At 40.6% G+C, this 23,383-nt stretch overlaps 1 protein-coding gene across 1 annotated transcript in view; it reads left to right on the top strand.

Moving 5' to 3' along the window:
* uggt2 (UDP-glucose glycoprotein glucosyltransferase 2) overlaps window positions 1–23,383 on the top strand; it is a 38,650-nt gene that overhangs the window by 3,362 nt on the left and 11,905 nt on the right. The window contains exons 5-32 of the mRNA XM_053439379.1: window positions 75–187; window positions 315–492; window positions 1,140–1,236; window positions 1,315–1,384; window positions 1,522–1,622; window positions 1,824–1,923; window positions 2,319–2,379; window positions 2,668–2,759; window positions 2,949–3,099; window positions 4,025–4,144; window positions 4,425–4,510; window positions 4,642–4,777; window positions 5,316–5,447; window positions 5,542–5,706; window positions 6,307–6,430; window positions 6,518–6,616; window positions 7,538–7,632; window positions 8,060–8,266; window positions 11,137–11,268; window positions 11,825–11,955; window positions 13,518–13,613; window positions 13,821–13,923; window positions 14,652–14,731; window positions 16,969–17,158; window positions 17,276–17,434; window positions 17,565–17,650; window positions 20,281–20,365; window positions 20,550–20,632. Coding sequence (XP_053295354.1) covers window positions 75–187; window positions 315–492; window positions 1,140–1,236; window positions 1,315–1,384; window positions 1,522–1,622; window positions 1,824–1,923; window positions 2,319–2,379; window positions 2,668–2,759; window positions 2,949–3,099; window positions 4,025–4,144; window positions 4,425–4,510; window positions 4,642–4,777; window positions 5,316–5,447; window positions 5,542–5,706; window positions 6,307–6,430; window positions 6,518–6,616; window positions 7,538–7,632; window positions 8,060–8,266; window positions 11,137–11,268; window positions 11,825–11,955; window positions 13,518–13,613; window positions 13,821–13,923; window positions 14,652–14,731; window positions 16,969–17,158; window positions 17,276–17,434; window positions 17,565–17,650; window positions 20,281–20,365; window positions 20,550–20,632 — 3,272 coding nt within the window. The remainder of the gene's footprint in view (window positions 1–74; window positions 188–314; window positions 493–1,139; window positions 1,237–1,314; window positions 1,385–1,521; window positions 1,623–1,823; window positions 1,924–2,318; window positions 2,380–2,667; window positions 2,760–2,948; window positions 3,100–4,024; window positions 4,145–4,424; window positions 4,511–4,641; window positions 4,778–5,315; window positions 5,448–5,541; window positions 5,707–6,306; window positions 6,431–6,517; window positions 6,617–7,537; window positions 7,633–8,059; window positions 8,267–11,136; window positions 11,269–11,824; window positions 11,956–13,517; window positions 13,614–13,820; window positions 13,924–14,651; window positions 14,732–16,968; window positions 17,159–17,275; window positions 17,435–17,564; window positions 17,651–20,280; window positions 20,366–20,549; window positions 20,633–23,383) is intronic.

Raw genomic sequence — 23,383 nt, 5'->3', positions numbered from 1 at the left:
TCCTGGCAGCATAAGCATCATGTGTGTAGGCAGTGTGTTAGAAAACAAATTTCTCTCCCTCCTGCCCTGAACAGATAGCCAGCGATGAACCTCCACCTGAGGCTTGTCCTGCCTTTGTCTCCATTCATGGACAACTTAGCTGCAGCACCAAGGATATCAAGAAGCTCCTGAAGGCAGCTGCAGGCAGGTAACATATAAAGTCTTGCTTTGTACACATCTTAACATTTAACTTGCATAATGAACTTGTTATGAATCGTATTTCACTGACTGTAATTAACCTGTGTTGATATTTTTCCATTTCTAAATGTATTCAGGCCAAAGCCATTTTTGTACAAGAGTGATCACACATATCCCGGACTCAATAAAACAGATGTGCCAGTTGTGATCCTCTATGCTGAGATTGGAACCAAGAAATTCATGTCTTTTCATAATGCACTCTCCGAGAAAGCCCAAGAGGGCACACTCATGTATGTGCTGCGGCATTTTGTAGCGGTGAGTAGCAATGGTATTACAGCCATTTTGAAATGGTGTCCCAAAGATTACACTGACAGACGTTTCAGTGGATAAGCTATTTATTGATATGACCTGATGAATATTTGAATCCCTCTGAGAAGTAAAGCCTAATATAAGTAATATTAATATTTAATATTTAAATTTAGACCTCCATGGTTTGATCTTTTTATAGATCAGGGTTTTTGGAACCTCTGACCAGGTCATGTACGACCCATCAGAAGGTTACCCTCTTTGATAGAGTTAGTCTGCCTGAAAAGCAGCTTTCATGAAACCACATTCCAACACATACAATGTTATGTTAGAAGGTTTCGTGGTGATCGAGATTTGTAAAAACTTGTAGGTTGAATTTATGTGTCAAAATTTTAGACTCATTGAAATTCACATGGTCAATGAAAATGTCAGTTTTCATGAGTTAAACCTTGTTAGCAATGGGTGTGGCTGAAACAGTTGAACCCCCTAATTAGTGACCTATAATTTTGGCCATGTAGTATATATAGATATTGACTGAAAATGTCTCCTCTTGGGTGGATCTCAGTTGATAATTGTTTGTAATTGACATCTGTACATGTAAATAAACCTCTGCTTTGTTTGTATTTAATCAATCACTGTGCTTCTCACTGCTGCAGGATCCTAAACCTCAAAAGATGCTTTTATCAGGCTACAGTGTTGAGCTGGCTATCAAAAGCACAGAATACAAAGCTGTGGATGACACCAAAGTAAAAGGTCAGTAGTTGACTAATCGAACGTGTGCTGGACCTCACTGTGTCCAAAGAAATGAAACACACATCTTTTGCTTTATAGATCCAAAGACCTCTTTAAATACAGAGGAGGATGAAAACGATGTACAAGGATTCTTTTTTGGATCATTAAAGTAAGTAGCTTAACCATAACAGGCTAATTTCTTGTATACCTGGTTTTCCTGCAGTGCATCCTGTCCTCCGTGAGACTTTATTATGAAACAATTTGACTTATAATCGAAATGTAATCTCTTATTTAACCTCCTCTAAGGAAATCTCATCCAGAACTGCAGGAAGAACTCGTTGAGCTTCGCAAACATCTTCTGGAGAGCACCAATGACATGGCCCCTCTCAAAGTGTGGGAGATGCAAGGTATCAATTATATATTTCATATAATCAGTGATTGTAAGAAAAACTGTTCATCAATATACATGGTTATTATATTATCACCCTATTGTGGCATCTCATTTATAGCTCCCTTTGTTGCCTATGTAGATTCAGGTTGAGTGAACAATATTTATATATGTGTATTCACATATATGTACCTTTGATTCTGTTTCATGATCTCTACAGATCTAAGTTTCCAAGCAGCTGACAGAATCATGTCTGTGCCAAAGCATGATGCTTTGAAGCTCCTGCGAGACCTCAGTCAGAATTTTCCAAGCAAAGCAAGGTAAGTAAATCCATATTTTTTTCAGCCCTACTCTGTGTTTAAATGTGTGAACCATCCCCAGCAAATGCTATTATTTAATTGCACAGGAAATATGCTTTTTAAAAACCCATGTGTTTGAGCATTATAACTTTCCCTGTGACACCTATTACTTCCACAATAAATACTTCTATTGCCCAGATCTAATCAGCCGTTTTTGATGCCCGCTTATTTTGGCTCAGGCAGCTTGTAATAACACCAGAAAGCGCTGAGTAAGAGTTGTGTGTATACAGGGAATTGACTGCAAATGTACCATCTTGAAGCCCACAGGTTTTTGGAGATTAAAACTGGCATTTTACAGCCGGCTGGGGATATGGTAAAAGCTGATGGTGACTGGACATGTTTTACTGTTCCCACAGATCACTGACAAGAGTGGCTGTAAAGCAGGAAATGAGAAAAGAAATTGAGGACAACCAAAAGGTAAGATATCATAAGCAGCATTCCCACATGAAAGTGCTGGAGGTTTTCTTTGATATCATCCCTTAACCACTGCACGAGTTTCGTATTAGAGAACGGGTTTCTAAGCTATATCTGAAATAAATCCACTAACAACATCAAACGCAACATTTTATTCTGGCTTTTCTCTTATTCTCCACACTTTGTGTTTTATGCTTCCTGCTGCAGTCTCCGTGCAAATTCTTTCTTGTAGAGAGATCAGACATAAAAGGGCTTTGGCATTCGATTAACACTTTGAGTTTGTTCTTTCAGCATCTCAGTGAGACCGTTGGTGTTCACCCGGGAGATGGGGAGCTCTTCATCAATGGACTGCACATTGATCTGGACGTCCACAACCCTTTCAGGTAGAAACCCAGCAGGAGGGGCCAGCAGGAGGGGTCTGCCTCCCAGCCCCCCCCCCCCCCAAAAAAACCCTCAGACCTTCATCACCTCAGTAATCCCTTTACAGCAAGATCAGAGGTGGCTGCATTTCAAAGCCACTGCCGCACGGCTTATATTTGTTTAGGAAATAACCTGTGGTCTTAATTTTACAGCATTTTGGACATCCTCAGAGGAGAGGCCAGGGTCTTGGAGGGGCTTCATAACCTTGGCATAAAGGGGGAACATCAGGGCAAGCTTTTGAAGTTACCTGTGAATGCTGTGGATGACAACTACGCCTTAGATATCAGACATCCAGCCATAATGGTGAGTTATGTCCAGAAGAATTATTCATCTGGCCCAGATCAATACTGAAGATTTTTTTCTTCATTGTGTACTTGCACCAGGACGTGAATTAGTGAATCAGTCATCAGGCTATTGCCACCGTCTCGAGCCTACCAGAAACACCAGTTATTAACTTGGAAGTTAAGCAATCAGATTAAAAACTGGCAAGTTTTCATTTTAGCCTTTGGCCATTTTAAAATTCATCTAATTTCAACTTTCATCTCTCCCTCCAGAGACGATGTACTATTTATAATATGTAAAATTCAAGTGTCTTGAGAGAGAGAGAGACAATGAAGGAGAGAGAAGACAATGTATAATAGCTTTATAACAAGTGAAAATGTTAAATGTATACACTACAGCTTGCAATATATCTCTTTCCATACAATTGTACAGTGATACAACATCATACTGATGTCTACTGAAAATATATGTAAGTTAATTCCATACACCTTCTACTTTCTGCCATCCATCATCTATACCGCTTATCCTTTGATGCTTGAGAGGTGTACACCCTGAACAGGCCTCCAGCATATCACCTAGGCAGAGGGACATACCATTCAATCTCACATTTCACACCTTCGGTCAATCTAGATGTCTCAAATCAACCTAAGGCTCCAGTCAAGCTGGGTTTCGAACTGGAAACCTTCTTTCTCTGAGGCGACAGCGCTAACTACTGCACCTATAACCTATAAAGACTTGCTACTCAACTGACCTCAGTTTCATCATGAACCAAATATATTTTTATTCTTCTCAGTGTTTCCCATACATTGATTTATTTGTGGTGGCCCACCACAATATCAACGTGTACCACCACATATTGATTTTCTTCTTTCTTAACATTTCAAATGGCAAAAATGTCAATTCATCGTAGAGCTGTTGACTAATATAGTTTTTCTTTACTTTCCAGTGGATAAATGACATAGAGAATGACCCAATGTACCGGAGCTGGCCAACAGGTATACAGGAACTGCTCAGAGCCACCTTTCCTGGCGTGATCCGGCAGATCCGACGCAATTTCTTCAACCTGGTGAGTTGACAGCAGGAGATATAGGAATTAAGGACGGTGCTCATTGTAGTGGAGTTGTTATGTTGAATCAGCAGAGCACTTTGAAACTCTTTAGATATGTCTGACTCTATTAGATACCTTTTGTCAGGTTTTGGTTAATTTACCATCATAACATCTCATACATGACATAAATGAGCATACAGAGTACATTTTGAATGCTTCAGATTGGGTTTGATTATCAAGGCTGTCTCAGACGGGGTGTACTGTTCTGTCGTCTCTCTGATTATATCTTTGTTGTTAGGTGCTGTTCCTGGATCCCGTGCAAGAAGAAAGTGTCGAACTGGTGAAACTAGCCGAGCTTTTCTACAAGCATAAGATCCCCCTGAGGTCGGTGCTGTTATTTCTCACACCTCCACAGCTGTTTATGTGATCAACTCTCTGTATTTATATCTTTACCAGGTAGTGATTCTCATTTCACCTGCAAATTGAATACTTGTTTTTGTCCCCCTTTCTTACAGAATTGGATTTGTGTTTGTTGTCAACACCAAGGACGAGATTGATGGCTTCTCAGATGCAGGGGTTGGATTCTACCGACTGCTGAATTACATTGCAGACGAGTATGATTTATCCCAGGCTCTGATGTCCATGGTCTCTGTAAGTAAATCACATATATAAATCTGTTTTTTTAGCGAGCAGTTATTGAAGAATAACGAAAGCTGTTTTCTCATTTTAACTCTTGAGAATCAGGTCCAGATATCGACCGGCGTTGCCCTTTCACACAGACAGGAGACTGTTTGTGTGGAATACTTGTTTGGTTCCGGTGGGGGGGGGGTAGAGCATGTAGGAGTCAGGAATTGATGAAAAAGGCTGCTGCGTTGACCCTTCTTCTTTACTCTTGAATGCTTGAATTTTTCCAGTTACACTCCAGTGACGTGATGACATTTAATCGAAACAACATACATCTCCTCTACTCAATGTCCAGATAAGATTAGCATTGCAGAACATGTTTGAAAGCATGATGACCCCATGTTCGCTCATATGTCCTTGTGCCTCAGAAGTCAGTTGTTAAATTGTACCCTGTGTCATCCTATTATTGGACTACATGAGTCAGTGGGATTTTTCTCCTGGAATCAGCTCTTGGAACAGAACTTATAAATGGTTAAATCTCATTCCACTCTCCGATCTCTTGCAGATGTACAACCAAGTAGATGTTGGGAAGTCGCTATCTGTTGAGACTATCTCTTCCTACATGAAGAGGAAATTTCCTAGCGCCAATGCTGAGAAGATTCTAGGTTTAGAATCTGAGTATGATTACAAAAGAAACGTAAGTTATTTAAATTGTTCATTCTTTTGTCTTTGTTTTCATTGGAATTGATGATTGGGACTTAATGTGTGATTCCATGTTTTGTTTGCTTCAGGAGGGTGCCCTCTTCTACAAAAAGAGCGGCCTGGGTGCTCTACCTCTGGCTTTATTTAACGGAGTCCCTCTGAGCTCTGATGAGATGGACCCAGATGAGCTGGAGACTATCCTCCTGCAGCACATAATGGACACGACCACCGCTTTCCAGAGAGCTGCCTTTATGGTACGACACACCTTTATGCTTAGGGAGACACTCATCTTCTCCCTTCCAGAGTTTGTTTTTGTACAATGAAGCAACATGTTTATAATACACATGCATGAGTCTAGGTAAACAAACTTAAGAACTCTTCCAGTTTGTTTGTTCTTATAGCATGCAAACAAGAAATATTTCACATACTAGCCGGGGGTTCCTGTTCAGTGGATTAGAAAGTAGTTACCATTGACGCTCTTTGATAAATAAAGAAGCATATGCAGTATATTATATGGCTGTGTTCTGTGAAGTATCAAATCTAGATTTTGATGAAATTTTAATGATCTCTGGTTCATTGCAGCAGCCGAGTATAGGATATAGGCTCAGCTGATACCGTGTGTGGTAATGTGGTAAATAATTTAAAGCATAATAAGTAATTGATCAATAGCCAACTTTTCTTTCTGCTAGATTTGCAAGATAGCAGGACAGTAAGCACTCAAATATCCCTCCACATTATTGTTTTCATAGATACGTTTACAATGTTAACTGTTTAGATATAAGGCATTCACAATATCAAATTCATCCTGGTGGATTGATGTCCTAAGCATTGTCCCTTTTCTCCCTCGCCTACAGGGTCAGTTATCTGAGGGCTCAGATGTGGTGGACCATCTAATGGAGCAGGCCAATGTGGTTCCGAGGATGAACCCTCTCATTCTGGGCACCGACCGAAAGTACCTCGACTTCACTTCCACGCCAGGTGACCTGCAGTAGTCGTCGTACACCATCTAGCTTGGTTTTACTGTATGCCTTGCACGTTTTTAACTTCTCCTCTTTTGCTATGTAGTTGTGGACGATTGGGAGGACACAACTATGTTTTCATTCCTGGAAGGCAGAGACAAAACAGCTGTGGTGGCTAAGAGAATGAAGTACTTTAGAAATAACGGTAAGCTATTACCTGAAATTTCATGCCTTGCTTTTCCAATGAACCCCATTACAGAGGAATGCTCACCGTGTCATTTCCAGTTACACGTGACTTGCAACAGTATAAATAACTCGGTCAAGCATTTGCATCCTGTCCTCTAAAGTAGAACAGCTATTGTGATTTGCTTGTTGGGATGAATAAAAAAAGGAAAATGAATCCTGCATTGCTTTACTGATCTATTAAAGTGTGAAATTGACCTTTGTTAAGGCAGACAGGTTCGGCCTCCAACAAGATATTTACTGGGCCTGCGGTCGGGCGTTCAGCCAGCAGTCAAAATGGCCATAAGAGCTGCATTTCACAGCTCAGGCCCAGAGTGTAGGTGTCTCATTGAGGCTGAGGTGGCTGATTGCCATCCCTCCTCTGTGGGCTAACTGGCCAGCAGCTATTCTGACTGTTTAAGAGACGGTATTATAACAATGACTGGTGGCACAGCTCTTCTCTAATATCCTCATCCCTTTTCTGCCAGATGTCGCATTCTCTTTTACCTCTTATACTCAAACTGAACATTCACTGTAACGTCTGCGCCTCATTTTGCTTCCTACTTTCATCTGATTGTCAGTGTGTAACCAGGGTGAGGACTCTCCAAAATCTACATGAGGATTAAAGTTGACATTGGAGCTCAAAAATACAGTTGCCCTCCACTCTTGCTTCGATTATATATTCAGTATTGAGTTTACCTTAATATCAAGGAAGCTTCAACCATCTGCAGGGTGGCAGCTTTTTTTAACCATAATCTTCCAGTCACTGGTTATAATAGGATGCTTAAATTCCTATTTAAGCATCCTATTATAAAATCTCTAAAAAAGCTTAAAATCTCAAAAGCAGTGTGATTTGTACTCTATGTAATTGATGTATTAAAGAGTTTTTGCTCTACTGTCTTAGATGAGGATGGGATGAGTACTGTGACCACGTGGATAGCTGGAGATTTTGACACGGCCTCAGGAAGAAAGCTGTTACTCAATGCTCTGAAACATGTGGTGAGTACTGTCACCACTTCTCCCCATTCTGCCCTCTCATGACTTAGCTTGTGTATTCTTGTAATGACATAACAAGCCATACAAATTTAGAAGGATTGGTGTAGTTACCCTGAAAAGGATATTTTTCTCTTCCTCTGTGCTTTCTCAGAAATCATCCATACAGATATCTTTCAAAGTGAATATTGTCTGTTAATACAGATTACTTGGTTGTAACACAGAAAGCAAATATCTTCTGTTTGCGATGGAGGAAAACATTTATTTTTTGGTATATTAAGTGAAATTCGAGAAACTATGACTGCAAAGCACTCAACACGCTTTCCTCTCTGCCTCAGTCAAACCTGCATTTTCTTGAAATATGAGGACATGTGATATATGTGTGTGAATTATATCACTGTTTGTGTGTGTGTGTGTGTATGTGTGCAAGCAGAAGGCCAGCCGTGGAGTGCGAGTGGGGGTGATAGATAACCCCAGCGGAAAGCCCACTGAAGATAACACTGTGCTGTACAGGGCTATCTGGGCCTCCTTCCTCACCCAGAAGAATAAGGCTACAGTCGAGTTTGTGCAAAAGCTCCTGAAAGAGGAAAGCAGCCGGCTCCTCCAGCAGGGGAGCAAGATGAAGGAATTACTGATGCAGGTAAAGAAGGGATTAAGAAATGCTGCTCTGTATTTTTTATTTTTTTGGTCACGTCTGTTTCCAAACATTTCATTTGCATTTCTTTTATGTTTTAATAATAAATGGGACCCTTTTATATCTCTTGCCATCACCTGAAGCTACTGCAGAGCTGAGATTTAGAAACAGCTTGGCAATTATTTGCTGAAGATATTTTTATATGATATTTACAAAGTAAATTTGTACAAGTCGGGAATATCTCCTGTCTGCTGAAGTGTGTTTAGATTAGCAGTAAACATATAAATCTTGTGATGCCGATAGTCGATACTTATTTATTAAAATGTATTATCTGCTGAATGCATTTGAGCTGAAGTGGCAAAAATCACATTTCTTGCTTCCTTTTGACATGACAAGAATTTGTCAGAAGATCCATGCCCATCAAAGTAAACTAGGAAGCATAGAATCAATGCAAGGATAGCGTTTGTGAGATAATATATCAAAATATATCAATATATATCACAAAATATATCAAATCAGCAAGTGATGCACCATCACAAAAATACACAATGCATATGTTGTGAAGTTAACAGTCTCAGTGAAAGTAAAACATAATAATAAATAATCAAGATAAAAATGAATCATGGAATTTAAATCCTAGATTTAGTCTAAATTCAGTCAGTTAATTCAGCAGCCCACCACTGTCATTATGTTGTTTTCGTTTCTGCATTAGAAATTACATATTTTTTTTAAAAGTTCCTCCGAACACTATAGCAGAAGATCCCACAAATGTGTTGCCCTTGTAGTTTGCTTTGCTTTCACCATCCCTCCAGTCTATGCTGAGCCAGCTCTGTGGGATTTAAGTCTGGAGCCTTTGCTGCTCCTCTATCATTTGAAGCCCCCGTCTGGTTCTTCTCTTCTAATGGTTTGGATCGTTATTCTGCTGTAGGATGAACCCCTGACCAACCAGTCTGTCTTCTTTTCGTCACTTTTTCTCAACTTAGGTGGTTCCTTTCCATTCTGATAGTTATATATAGTACCACTTCCTGCAGTGCAGTGTTGTCCTAATAATGCATCCGAGGGTGTAATGACACAGTTTGTTCCAACACTGCCTGAAGACACACAGGGGCTTTGAAAGTAATTAACAAAAGTTTGGACAACTTCAGGAATTATTTGTATTAACTTCTATTTAATTCCATTGTTGCAGGAAAGAAACAAGTTTACCAATTTAATAATTCTCTTATAAAATTAGCATGATTTTGTTTATTAACTTTGTACCATTTAAGGTCATTCACTGGACTCTGAACTGATTACCTTTTTGTACAAATTGGGAGTAAAAAGGAGGCTTTCCAAAACTCTGAATCAATAGTGTATGAAGTCCCTGACAAATAAAGTACTTCATCTTTTTTATGCATAATCTTATAAATTCAAAACTGCCATTAAACAGTCTGGCTGATTGATTTGCAACACTTCATGCGATAGACTAATACCAGTAGAGATGCTAAAGACATACCTGGATGAATATAAATAGTGTAGCTAAAGCTCCCAGAGCTGATAGATTTATAATGTCTCGTGGTACTGTGTAATATAATCCATACCCTGAAAGTTACACAGGTCAACAGTGGGAGAGTTAGTGCTTAGAAAAGTAATATAAATCGTTTTTTGACTGATTATTTGAATTTAGCTTGGTCGTCGTGATTGAAAGGTGTCTCTTTGAGAAAGGGATAATGAGCACAATGGTAAAAAGTAGGAAAATGAAGGTTGTCTATAACCACTTGCAGAGATTTGTCTGACCCTGCTTTCTTGATTTAAGTGCACAGTCGAGGAAAATGGTGATTGATGAGCCCAACTTCTCGTTCCTCTCATGCATGGTGCTCCGCACTCTGTGGATACCAAGGCAAGCAGTCTACTCACTTAAGGTTCCACATGATCTGTCACAGGGACCAACACAAAGCAGGCTCCACACTGAATCTTTAAGTTAAAAGGCACTGGGGGAAATCTGGTCTCTAGGACCTGATGAATAGTTCCCGCGGACTATTTGTGATTGTGTGAGCGACGTGTGTTCGGCCAAGCCTGACTATCACTGTGCTGCTGTAAGCAGTCTACAACCGCTCGTGTTCTCTGCGCTGCAGCGTGCAGAATCCACCCACGCAGCGTTGCACATAAGAAAACAAATTCGCAGGCACTAATCAGCTGACGGGAGAGCTTGTTTCTCCCCCGTCAGGATAGGTCATATAACACAGGTTACATATGGGACCATCCATAACAAACCGGCCTGCAGGTATACCAGCCTTAACAATGAGGAGACAATGGGTTGGAAATAGCAGTGGAACGAGAGAGGGGATGTGGCTGTGTGAGTTGAGACCCAGAGTCGAGGGATATGAGTTTATTATTGGCTGCCAGGCAGACTTGCTGACTGGATTGTGCTGACATTATTGGTTTCACCTGTTCTCCCGAGGAGAGAAATGTTAGAGAAACTAATAACTTGACTCCGCAAACCTCCAAACTCCCACCCCCTAATTTGTTATAGACAAACATGGCACAGGCTTAATTAAGGGTTTGTTGTATTAATTACAAATTGATTAATCTCATTTTCACACATGTGCATTTCTGACAGCTTGCTCCTCTGGTTGAAATATTTTATGCTTGAAAACTGCAGTGATTACACTGATGAAAGGCATCGATGATATTGTGAATAATTGTTTTTGCCTCATACATCATTCCTCATGCCAATACATCACTCAGATTTTGTTTTGGAAAGACTGTAAAGGCAGAAAGGTCCTAGAGCTAGTCTACTGGATCATTCAGTACATCAGAATTTTTTGGGCGAGCGTTTGTGTTAACAGAGCAATCGATTTATCTAACACCCTGAACAAACTTTTGTTTTTCTGCTATAGGGCATGGACGCAGATGCCTTCGAGAAAAAGTTCAACACACTGGAAGTGGATTTCATCCTCAGTCAGCAGCTGTTCTGTAGAGAGGTCTTGAAACTGAGGCCTGGAGAGCGTGCAGTGATAAGCAACGGCAGGGTCAGTGGACTTCACCTGTGTTAGAAGAGACAAATTTATATAGTAAGCGAGTCCAATAATCTGTCAAATGTTGTTGTTATTGTTTGCTACAGAGAAGCAGGATCCTTTAAGATGCTGCACTTAGGAAGTTTTTCCCTCCAGTGACTTCAGAGCACTTCCTTAGTACTGTCAAATCAGCATGATGTCTGTTTCTTAAAGGTCACAGGTGGCACCAACAGCACAACGCGTGCGTGTTTGTGTGAGTGTCTCTGTATCTGCTGACCTTAGGTGTGCACTGTCTCAGCAGCAGCAGCGATGCTGACAGTTATGGATGAAGAGGCCAGCCTCTGAGATGGCAGTAACAATTAATATCATTTCACATTCCTCTGCTGCAGTGGCAGAGCCCTACTCCAAAAATAGAAAGGAGGCAAACACATCACTGAATACCATGACTTTAAGTGGATAAAACACTATGTTACGATCACATTATATTTAACACGCCCCCGGGTGAGAAGTAAATAATACATGCTGGGATAAGAAAAGTTTTGTTCTGACCGACTTATTGTCTCCATGTTAGATCCTTGGCCCGTTTGAGGAGCAGGAGGAATTCACTGTGGAAGATTTCCAATTGCTGGAGAAGATCACACTGAGTGGTTCTGCAGAGAAAGTCAAAGCCAAAGTTAAACAGATGCAGATGAAGCCAAAGCAGTAAGTTTGGGTTTAGTTTCAAACTCGTTATGTAACATAAAAATATATTTTTTGACCTTTTTGTGTCCTTATTATCTATTTCTCTATTATTACATTTAATTGAAAGGATCCAAAAATGAAGGGGTCATCTTACTTAAAGTGGTTTTAGAATTTCACACTCTGTCACTGCTTCCATACTTCACTTCATTGTAAATTTAATTTAATTTGTAAATTGATCTAATTGCCATTTTCCCCATTAGTCTACTCTGAATATATCCTACAACAAAGTGAAAAATTTACTTTTAGAAGGTTTTGCATATTTGCTTATATTGAAAAAGAATATTCTCTCATTTATAAAAGTATTTGGACTGTTTGCGCTGACACTTCAAATTATGATCTTTCATTTTCTTTGAGATGTGACAACAATCACGCAGTTTAAACAATACAAAATAGTGTATGTAAGGTCCCACACTGCATGTCAAAACAAAAACCAAGCCATGAAGTTCAGAGGAACTCTGTAGACCTCTGATCAAATTGTTCTGAGATACAGGTCAGGGCGAGGGTGTAAAACCATCTCTGAAGTTTTGAGTTTTTCCAGTAGCTCAGTGACCTCAATAATTGTCAAATAAAAGAAGTTTTGAAGAATTAGTCGTGTGGACAAACTGAGCAAAAGGGCAAGAAGGGCCTTGGAGGGGGGTGACATGAAAACCAAACAATAACTTTAACAGAGCTTCAGAGGGGGGGGGGGGGGGGGCTTCTCTGCGATACAGGGGAGAGTTGGGAGAATGAATGAAGCCAAGTACTTCACATACTGAGAATTCCTTGAATAAGAACCTGCCCCAGAGAGCACTCAACGTCAGACTGACACGCAGGGTCACTTTTCAGTTCAGCAATAGCCCCAAGCAAACAACACTGGAGTGGCTTCAGGACAAGTCTCTGACTGTCCTTGTGTGACCCAACCAGGAGAGACCTAATTATGGCAGCTCACAGATGCTCTCCATCCATTCTGACAGATGTGGAGATGATTTCTCAGGAAGAATGAGATAACCTGCTCAAATTCAGGTGTTTCAAAACTTCTTGAGGGTTAACCCAAGAAGACTTAGAGCTTCTAGTGCTGCCAAAGAGACTTCTAGCAAAGAGTGCTGATTGAAAGGTGTGAATACTTCAGTGTTGACATGTTAAAGTTTAGTGTTTGACATTTTTAACGCATTGCACTTATATATGTAAAGATTCTCCTTTACTTAAAAATAACTGTTTTTGGATTGGATTTATGACCCCTTGTCCTTTTTGCACTGTATAGGAGCGGCCCCCATCAAGTTGTTGGAAGTAACTAAGTAACTTTTACTTAAAGTACATTTTAAATGAACTACTTTTTACTTTTACTTGAGTAGATTTTTGGATGGGTACTTTTACTTGTACTTAAGTAAAATTTCATCAAAGTAAAGGTACTTTTACTTGAGTACAATATTTCAGTACTTTTTACACCTCTGGACATCACAGTACATGAACTGTGTTTGACATCTCCGCTAACACGTACCATTAATAAATGATGGAGTGACCCTGCTACACCTCTTTTCCCTCAGCGCCAGCGACTTAGTCATGAAAGTTGATGCCCTTCTAAGTGCAGCCCCGAAAGGAGAGGTCAGGAGGGATGTTCACTTTATCAAAGACAGCCACAGGTGGGCAATGTTTTTCTTTTCTCCTGTTTACTGTCCTGTTGGCTCTGCAGTTTCATTCCCTTTTGTTATATTACATTTGAAAGTCGCCACACCATCATTTCAAGCAGCCCAGAAAGGCAAATCTTTTGATTTCCAGTTCTGCTGAATAAGTGTTGTTCAACCTTTTGTTGCTGAATTCACTTTGATGTGCTTTTTCCTCCTCCTCAGTATTCTCAGTCTCTCACCGCGGGAAAACGAGGTGTTCTACGATGTGGTGGCCATCGTTGACCCCCTCACGAGAGAGGCACAGAAGATGTCCTCTCTGCTGATGGTAAGCTGCATTCTTCTCCCTTTTGGTTCTCTTCTTTTCTGCATCGATTCCTAACAAAGCAAGGATTCCCTAAAATAACTACAAGTGAGAACACAGAAGCAAAAAGTTCAGATGTGTTTATCATCATCAAAAGTTTTATGGTCATATTCCTTTTTATGCACTTTATTTGACTTCGTAGAAGGTAGGGCTTTGTGTGCTAAAACAAGTCTGCTTAATTTTCATTTGACCTGATAAGGTCATTTTGAAGCTTTTTTCTTTAGTGGCTTAGTTTCACTGAATCCCACTTGCTGTCTGCAGCTGTCTTGCTTGAGGCTTGCTGTGCTGGAGAATTCGACTTGGGGAGGATATAAAAATATGACTCACCACGTCTTTACAAAGCAGCCAGCGAGACTGCCACATTCAGTAGCCGTTGTTTGCAGTGTACGCTTTTCAGGAGGCTACTGCTGCATACAGTAGAAAGTTGATGCCGGCATATCAACATCATAGCTGGTCATGAGGGAGGCAGCTCACTGTGCCTGTGTCCACTTGCTCATTATTTTTTTGACTGCTGATATGTCATAAAAGATGTAACGTTAGAATGTCTGTGCTCGGCTATTTGAAAACCCTGTTAAACTGAGTATAATAAGAATAATGACCAGTGAAACTACAAGCTTGTTTCTCATCTGTTGGTCTGTTATCTGCTTTTCTCCTGATTTCTGGCCGGGTCTCGTCTTCTATCACTCCTGCAGGTGCTCAGTCAAGTGGTCAATGTGAGAATGCAGGTGTTTATGAATTGCAGGGCCAAGTTGTCCGAGATGCCCCTCAAGAGGTAAGCTCGAGCTCCAACAGTAATTAAATGTTCCTGTTTGGCTTGTTTGTGTATCCTCTGTCCGCTGCAGACTTAGCATCTCTGCCTCGCTCCTTCCCTTTGTTAAATTATACTGCACAGATGCAATCTGCTTAATAACGCCACCTTATTGCTTTGGGCCTCCCCTCGCATCTCTTGTAAAGTGCTTACAGCTTGCACCTTTGCAGCTCAAGTCATGCAGTAAAAACAACCACATAAAAAAAAACACCAACAACAAATAAAAGGTTAAAATTGTCCATTATAAGCACTCCACTTCACAAATGTTAGTCATTATGTAATTTGAGGTGTTTTCTCTTTTAATTTGTCCAACAACAGGTTGAGTCATGTGTAGTGCAAGTAAAGTGAAAAAGCTTAAATCTTATGGTCTAAGCATGAGATGGCAGGAAATGTCAAGGAAGTTTATGCTCACCTTGAATGAACAATATACATCATAACCTTTACTAAACTCTGTTAAAGATCAGCTGGAAATAAACCTCCCCCCTAGAAATGACTCGCATGCTCCACCCACCCATCATTCTTCCCGTCCCCCTGAGGGATAATTGCATATAATTAACGCAGATGGCTATATTATATTTTCACATGAGACATAACTCAGCTGGAAGTCTGCAATCAAGCTGCTAATAGTAGCCATTCCAGTATATCACAGTGCAGACACGTCTCTGTTATTTGCCTTTGTTAATCAAATGTCTTGTGTTGCTGGGCGATTTCCTGAAGCCCCTTACTCGTCTTCAGCCATTGACAACTTGAGAACCTGAGGATAATACAGGAAATAGACAGAAATGCTAACACCTTGTCAGCCCTATGAAATTTCTGTTTGAGGAAATTAAAAGGCCCAAAAGTCTGCTTTAATTAAATCAAGCTGCTCAATTCCTCACACCCTTAGATATCAGTTCTCTAAATGTGCCTACTTCTTTTCTTCAAGATCCATGAATTATTCCCTTGGAAATGGAGAATCTGACTATGTTAAAGAAAGTGGAAAAATATGCCCCAAAATTTAATGGGCTGTTGACTGAACTACTCTCCATCCTTCCACTAAGGTTTATAGCATCCGTCCAGTTGTTTTCTTCTATACTTGCTAACAAAAAAACCTACAAATCAACCTACAAACAAACAAGATGCGGGTGAAAACATAACCTCAATGGCGGAGTTCAACATTGTAACTCAAAACTAAGACAATGGAGCTTTATTCAGTTTTTTGGCTTTCATCATTAAAATCCTGAGAATAACGATGTCTAGTTTAAAACGGAAGACGAGTTTTGCAAAGACAAAGTGGCTTCTGCTTCATGTCCCTTTTTAAGAGTCGTATTTTAACCTTGGTAATCTTATAGCCCACCCTTAGCGATACGGCTGTCAGCGGGTGCACATGAATCCTGTTCTGAGTCAGTGGGTTCATTTTGTTAACTGTTATACGTCTCATAGTTGAAGTGAGGCCACAGGGCTGCTCATCTCCTTGCTCTCACTTTTCTTCTCGCAGTGAATTGTATTTCTCCACCTTAACTACACCCTCCCCCTCGCCGCTTTCCTGTGCGATGGTAGCAGCTCCCTCACCCCACGGGTCATCAGACACTATTTAAGTGCCCTGCTCTGGCCCCCAGAAACATGTCTGCTGTGGAGGGAATTCAGTTTTGAGGAAAATGTTCCTGTGAACAGAGAATGTATTGATGCACATTTGAGGGTGAGAAGGCATTAAAAACAAAACTGATTAGCATTGGTAATGTTTATCATCTTCCATGTTATCTTCACTCATTATGGCTCCTCCGTGTCAGAGGGCGCACTGAGTAAAAGCGATTAGCATAAACATTAGCCCAAAGCTGGCCTCTGTGAAAACTCCAGGTAATAAAACGGAAAGAGAACAATTCTGTTGCACATCTCTCTGCTGCTGGCTGAGCAGGAACACTGGCAGTAATGGTATTAGATCCCTCACTTTGAAGAGATTGTATATACCCAACTGTCACAATAGAGCACATCTCTCCTGTCCTAGAAAGGAGAGTGTTGCACAACATGTCATCATTTTAGTGCTTGCTGAGGAGCACAGAGCATCTGTTTGATGGAGTTGTTGTTTCGAACCGGTGACAAAACGTCCTGCAACATATCCGCCATGTTCAGGCTCGCTACGCTGTTGTTGGATATTATGTCAATTTCCAGTTAATTGTGAATTACCTAAACTATTGATCATTTCTTTTTATGTGTCTTTGCAGCTTTTACCGCTTTGTCTTGGAGTCTGATGTGGCTTTCTTGGCCAATGACACAGTGTCACCAGGACCAGTGGCCCGCTTCATGGAGCTCCCAGAATCTCCACTCCTCACCCTCAATATGATCACGCCAGAGAGCTGGATGGTGGAGGCAGTGCGCAGCCCCCATGACTTGGATAACATCCACCTGCAGGAGGTATCCCGCACCATAATCGCTTCTCCCCAGCAATCTTCTCCATCTCACCCTCTTGGTAGGATTGAGATATTTCCATGAATCCCTGCCCCATGATTTGTCATCTCTTCTTTGCTCCAGGTTAATGGGATAGTGAGGGCAGAGTATGAACTTGAGCACCTTTTGCTGGAGGGCCACTGCTTTGACCTGTCAACTGGCCAGCCTCCCCGCGGACTCCAGTTTACCCTCGGCACGAATCGGGACCCGCTCATGCATGACACTATTGTCATGGCTAACCTGGTCAGCAGTCTTTCTCTTCATACTAGAGTGACCGAGACAGTTTCCTTGCACTGATGATATCATGGTAATCAATTGACTTGTATTCTTACCATTGATACTTGAGACGCTCCCTTTTTTTAAACCACAACAGGGTTATTTCCAGCTGAAAGCCAATCCCGGTGCGTGGATCCTAAGATTACGTAAAGGGAGATCAGAGGATATCTATCAGGTCCTCACGTGAGTATTAACCAGTAGATATAGATTTTTTTGGGGGGCCACCGTAGTCTATCCTATTCTGTCCTGGCCTTCCCTATAACTCCTAACCTTCCCTAACCTTTCCTGCCCTGTAATGTCCTACCATCCTATCCTATACTATACTATCATATCCTATATTCTATCCCATCCCATACCCTGTTGATATTGGGGTAAAATTTAGATAATGATGCTAATTAGATGCCTTCATCAGTAGCTCAGCATCAAGGTTGTTCACAGCCACCTCTCTATTTCCTACTGGTATCTGTGAAAAGCATCACTATGGTAACATGGAGAGCTGCTGACACTAGCAGCTCAAGGTTTTGATGAATGCAGGGAGTTCTGCTCAGCGCAGAGGGGAGAGAGACAGGTAGGAGGAAAGGGATGCTATTATAGAGAAGACAGAGTGTTGGGATGATTCAGCTGGTCACCTTCCATTCCATCCACCTCAGACTGCAGAATACCAGCAGCAGCATGTGTTTTAGTTAGGATGCCGTATGTGTCAAAGGCTGCATGTACTAGACTGAGCGAGTTGGTGTTCTTTAATTTCCCTGGATGAATAGAAACAGTATTGTGCTTTGGTTGGTTTGATGCATTTTCTTAAAAGATGCAATATCCCTTTTTGTGTTTTGGCATTTTACCTTTATTTGACAGTCAGTATTGAGACAGACAGGAAACAATTAGAAAGAAAGGGGATATAACATGCAACAGTTTTACTGTGGTTACAATGTACTCTGACACGTTCTACTTGGCTCAAAAACAAGTCAAATTCATATTTTTCAGAAGAACTTTTCCCTGTATATTCCCAAGAATTTCTATGTGACATAACAGAGAACAATAATCCCTCACATTAAATTTGCAATAATCCCAACCATGTTCGTGAGTCTGCACAGGCAGCTGTACCGCACCATACTAGATGTCCCTACAATCACAGATATTGTCCTCTCTAGCTATCCATAAGATTTAGGACACATACAGCCCTCTGTTCCCCTGAAATCATATCAGACAACCAAGATTTATTCCCCAATCCTCCAGGTGAAGCTAAGAGGTGATGTCATTTTTCACCTTGGCAGTGTCATTATTCTTGTGGTTAGCGGCACTCTGCTCTGGTTAGGTGGCCGATCAGAGCCTAGTGGGAGTGTCTGTGCTCTCCGGTCCCGAGCCTGCATTTTCCTCACGCACCCTGTGCCACTGCGCCTCGCCCTGACAGCGATGAATGAGATGGCCAGTTCTCCTCTCCTCAGAGCAGGGATACAGATTGATCTCTGGCGCTTTCTAACACAAGCCCTATGGGCTGAGTTGCACTAGTGACAGCAGAGCGGGCAAAGCACGAGCAACACTTGAGCAAAGGGGGATGCACTTATGGCCAAATGAGGAGGGGGCATTTATCATAGTGATAAGGTTACTTTTTTAGCCTTTAGTAAGCATTGTGGTTGTAATGGCTAGCAGTGCATCATGGCCTATTGCTCATCTCTGGCTGAAGTTTGCTCTCTGGTGTTTTACCATCAGACCCCTGCAGATCTTGGCTGCCAAAACAAATTCTCAGCCGGACAAATCAGTCCTAAAACAATTACAGTGAAAGGCCAGTGTTATGCAGTCAATACCGTACAGACTTTCTCATTAAATCTACCACTATATACGGCATGCCTGGGAACTAGTGATGGATAAAATAATGGTAAGGTGATTTCTAATGTTGATGGAGGGTAATGAATATGGTCAGAGTGTGACCCTGGCAGCTTTCCCAGTTTCTGCTTTTATGTGTGTGCTCTCACTCTCCGTCAGTGGTCTGTCTATTAGCTGCGGTTGTCTCCCTCATAGTGCAGACTGTACTGTGTATGCTGTGTTTTTTTTTTTAGCTAAAACATGTCAGCAAGTCACAAAAAATGTGATTCATTAAAATGTGGACTGAATGACCCTATTAGCATGTAGATCAGAGTCAACTTGATTATTTGAGTTGTTCTTTGAATGCTAATATATACATACATTATACAGATATACATTTAGTGGTTCAAGTAAACTTACCTGCAAAACACAATGTTGTATTATTTAGATGGTAAATGTTCTGGCCCTTATTCATCAAATCCACTGATACATTTTAGTTTTAAGACCAAGCTACAGTTACTGGCGTCTGTTTTCATTGAATCTCTGCCCCTGCCTCCTCCTCAACTGCCAAACAAACCTTTACGCTAAAATAGGCTTTAAAGGAGTATCTCCTGTAAATCACCAGAGATATATATTTTTTACAGTGTTTATATTTGATGCAACAAAAAAAATTTTAAGAGGACGTTTGGGCACGCACTCTATCGAGTGACATTTAAGTTTGGACATGGATGTATATGGATGTATTATCTATTATGTAGTACTCAAATGGGTAGATTGCTTAAAAGTATCAAATAAATTAGGTTTGCAGGTATATTGAATCGCTGTTATTTTGTGAATGATGTAATTTTTCCATTTTTATACATTTTATCCCCCAGTCGGATAAGTTTCAGTCTCCAGACGGGGCCTTCCCTGTGTTACTCTAACCAGCTGCTGATCTATTGCTGAGATTTCATAATAATTGATTTTTACTCCGCGATGGTAATCCAATTCTCGCTCTTTATCCACTTTTTCAGGCACGATGGAACCGACTCCCCTGCAGATGCTGGTGATGTTGTTGTTATGCTGAACAGTTTCCACAGTAAGATTATCAAAGTCAGAGTGAGTGTGTTTCATATTTGCGTTAAACGCTTCATAGCTCTGAACATGATTGAACTTACAGTAAAATGTTCAACAGTTTTTATGACGTGCATGTCTTTCACAGGTCATAAATTAATTATTTCACACAGTCACACATAACTTAAAAAAAAAATAGCCTCGCCTTGTGTCTCTTTTGTTATTGTAGGTGCAGAAAAAGGCCGAGAAAATCAACGAAGATCTTCTTAGTGAAGCAAGTGAAAGCAAAGGCATATGGGACTCCATAGCAAGGTTCGTAATCAATTCTCACAAACAGCTAAGATTTGGTTGTTTTCAGTTGGTTTAAAATCTTCACGCAGCAGCCACAACTGTTTGCTCATTGACTGGTGGGTTTGTTGACGTGCCTTCTGTTTGTCAATTATACATTGCGGTTCCAGGAGATCTTATTCCTCCCCTGGATCCCGACTGCGATATTATGCTGTAAGATCTAGTCTTGCAAAAAATATGTGCTTCTGTAGGTATGTGTGTATGTGCGTTTGTGTGTGTTTTTCCCTCAACGCTTCCTAACTGTGTGATCCTGTCTCCTCACTTAATGCTTGCTGTATGAAGTGTTTGGAGCACTTTTGAGAAAAGGTAGGCAGTGTTGCTGCAACCCATTTAACACTTATAACTTCTTTATCATACTCATTAGCATGCAGTGTTTATTGATTGCTTTCAACTGCTGTGCTGCTCTTTTGTTTTGTAACGAATCCAAATGACTTATTACTTTCAAAAACAATATAGTAACATTGTAAGGCCATGTTTATATAAGATATTCACATTTTCTTGTTTTCGTCATCATTTTTTATTTGTTTATTCATCAATGTGGTCCTTTTACAACATTACAGGATTTGTCGTATACATTTTTGTATTCATGCAAAAGTACATAATCTATAATGCACAGTTACATACAACCATACATCTATAGAGTTTTTTGATGCAATGTGAATTCCTCATCAACTAAGGGGCCCCTGGTCAGATCTGAGTGTGGTTTGTCACCTGTCAGGTTGAGAAAGAGCCTTAAGAAGAGAAGAAGATCAAACAATATCATTAAATACAATTTAATTATCTTAATGCAGATGGAAGATCTGGAACCACAATCTTGGGTAGGGGCTGGACTCTTTGTCTTTCTGGAGTTGAATATGGTGCGAGGGTCACATTGATGCAGGGATGCTTTGGAGCCGCTGGCTGAAACCACTCAGTGTAGGCGTTTTCCCAAGAGAAAAGGATGACCAGTTGTGTGAGGTCTGTGCCTCTGCGCTGAATAACAATTCAGAGCACTTTGCCTTATTGGAGTATTTATTTGAGACCCTGGTGAGGGCACCACATAGGAACTCCAAAGTTCTGCAGACCTTTGTGCTCATATGGATAACCCCGGGACAGGGTTTGAATGCGAAGCACAGCTGATATACAGTGCTGTGAAAAAGTATTTGCCCCCTTCCTTGTTTCCAATGTTTTAGCATATTTGTCACACTTTATTGTTTCAGATCATTAAACAAATTTATATATTAAACAAAGATAGCCCAAGTAAATATAAAATGCAGTTTTTAAATGATGATTTCATTTATTAAGGGAAAAAAGCTATCCAAACCTACCTGGCCCTATGTGAAAAAGTAATTGACCCCTAAACCTAATAACTGGTTGTGCCACCCTTGGCGGAAACAACTGCAATCAAGCATTTTGCGATAACTGTCAATGAGTCTTTCACATCGCTGTGGAGGAATTTTGGCCCACTCTTCTTTGCAGAATAGTTTTAATTCAGCCACATTGTCGGGATTTTTAGTATAAACGGCTTGTTTGAGGTCATTCCACAGCATCTCAATTTGAGTAGTCAAATCTTCACTTTGACTACTCCAAAACCTTAATTTTTTTTTGCCATTCAGAGGTGGACTTGCTGGTGTGTTTCGGATCATTGTCCTGCTGCATAACCCAAGTGCGCTTGAGCTTGAGTTGACAAACTGATGGCTAGACATTCTCTAGAGAGCAGAATTCCTGGTTCCATCAATTATGGCAAGTCGTCCAGGTCCTGAAGCTGCAAAGCAGCCCCAGAACATCACACTACCACCACCATGTTTGACTGATGGTATGATGTTGTTTTTATGAAATGCTGTGTTGGTCAGCAGTGGCTTTCGCCGTGGAACTCTCCCATGGATGCCATTTTTGCCCATTGTCTTTGTTATTGTTGAATCACGGACACTGACCGTAACTGAGGCAAGTGAGGCCTGGAGTTCCTTAGACGTTGTTCTCTGGTCTTTTATGACCTCCTTGATGAGTCGTCGATGTGCTCTTGGAGTAATTTTGGTAGGCCGGCCACTCCTGGGAAGGTTCACCTATGTTCCAAGTCTTGTCCATATGTGGATAATGGCTCTCACCATTGTTCACTGAAGTCCCAAAGCCTTAGAAATGGCTTTGAAACCCTTTCCAGACTGATACATGTCAGTACTTTGTTTCTCATCTGTTTTTGAAATGATTTTAGATCGCGGCATGATGTGTTGCCTTTTTTAGATCTTTTAGCCTACTTCACTTTGTCAGACAGATTCTATTTAAGTGATTTCTTTATTCAACAGGTCTGGCAGTAATCAGGCCTGGGTGTGGCTAGTGAAATTTAATTCAGCTTTCCAAAAAGTGTTGTTAATCACAATTCATTCATGATTTATCATGGGGGGCAATTACTTTTTCACATAGGGCCAGGTATGTCTGGATAGCTTTTTTCCCTTAATAAATGAAATCATCATTTAAAAACTGCATTTTATATTTACTTGGTTTATCTTTGTGTAATTTAAAAATGTGTTTAATGATCTGAAACATTTAAGTGTGACAAATATGCAAAAACATAAGCAACCAGGAAGGGGGCAAATACTTTTTCACAGCACTGAATATAACTGACATTAGAGAAATATTAGACCAAATATGAATGATTAACTCAGTAGTTTCATTGGCAGCTGTTGCCATACAATTTGGAAGGGATGTACTCATGTAAATTAGGAGTATCTGGCTGTATTA

Source organism: Pleuronectes platessa, chromosome 14 (assembly GCF_947347685.1).
Source record: "Pleuronectes platessa chromosome 14, fPlePla1.1, whole genome shotgun sequence".
NCBI lineage: Eukaryota > Metazoa > Chordata > Actinopteri > Pleuronectiformes > Pleuronectidae > Pleuronectes > Pleuronectes platessa.
Note: the sequence above shows the minus strand (reverse complement) of the source record. Positions and strands in the feature narration are given on the sequence as shown.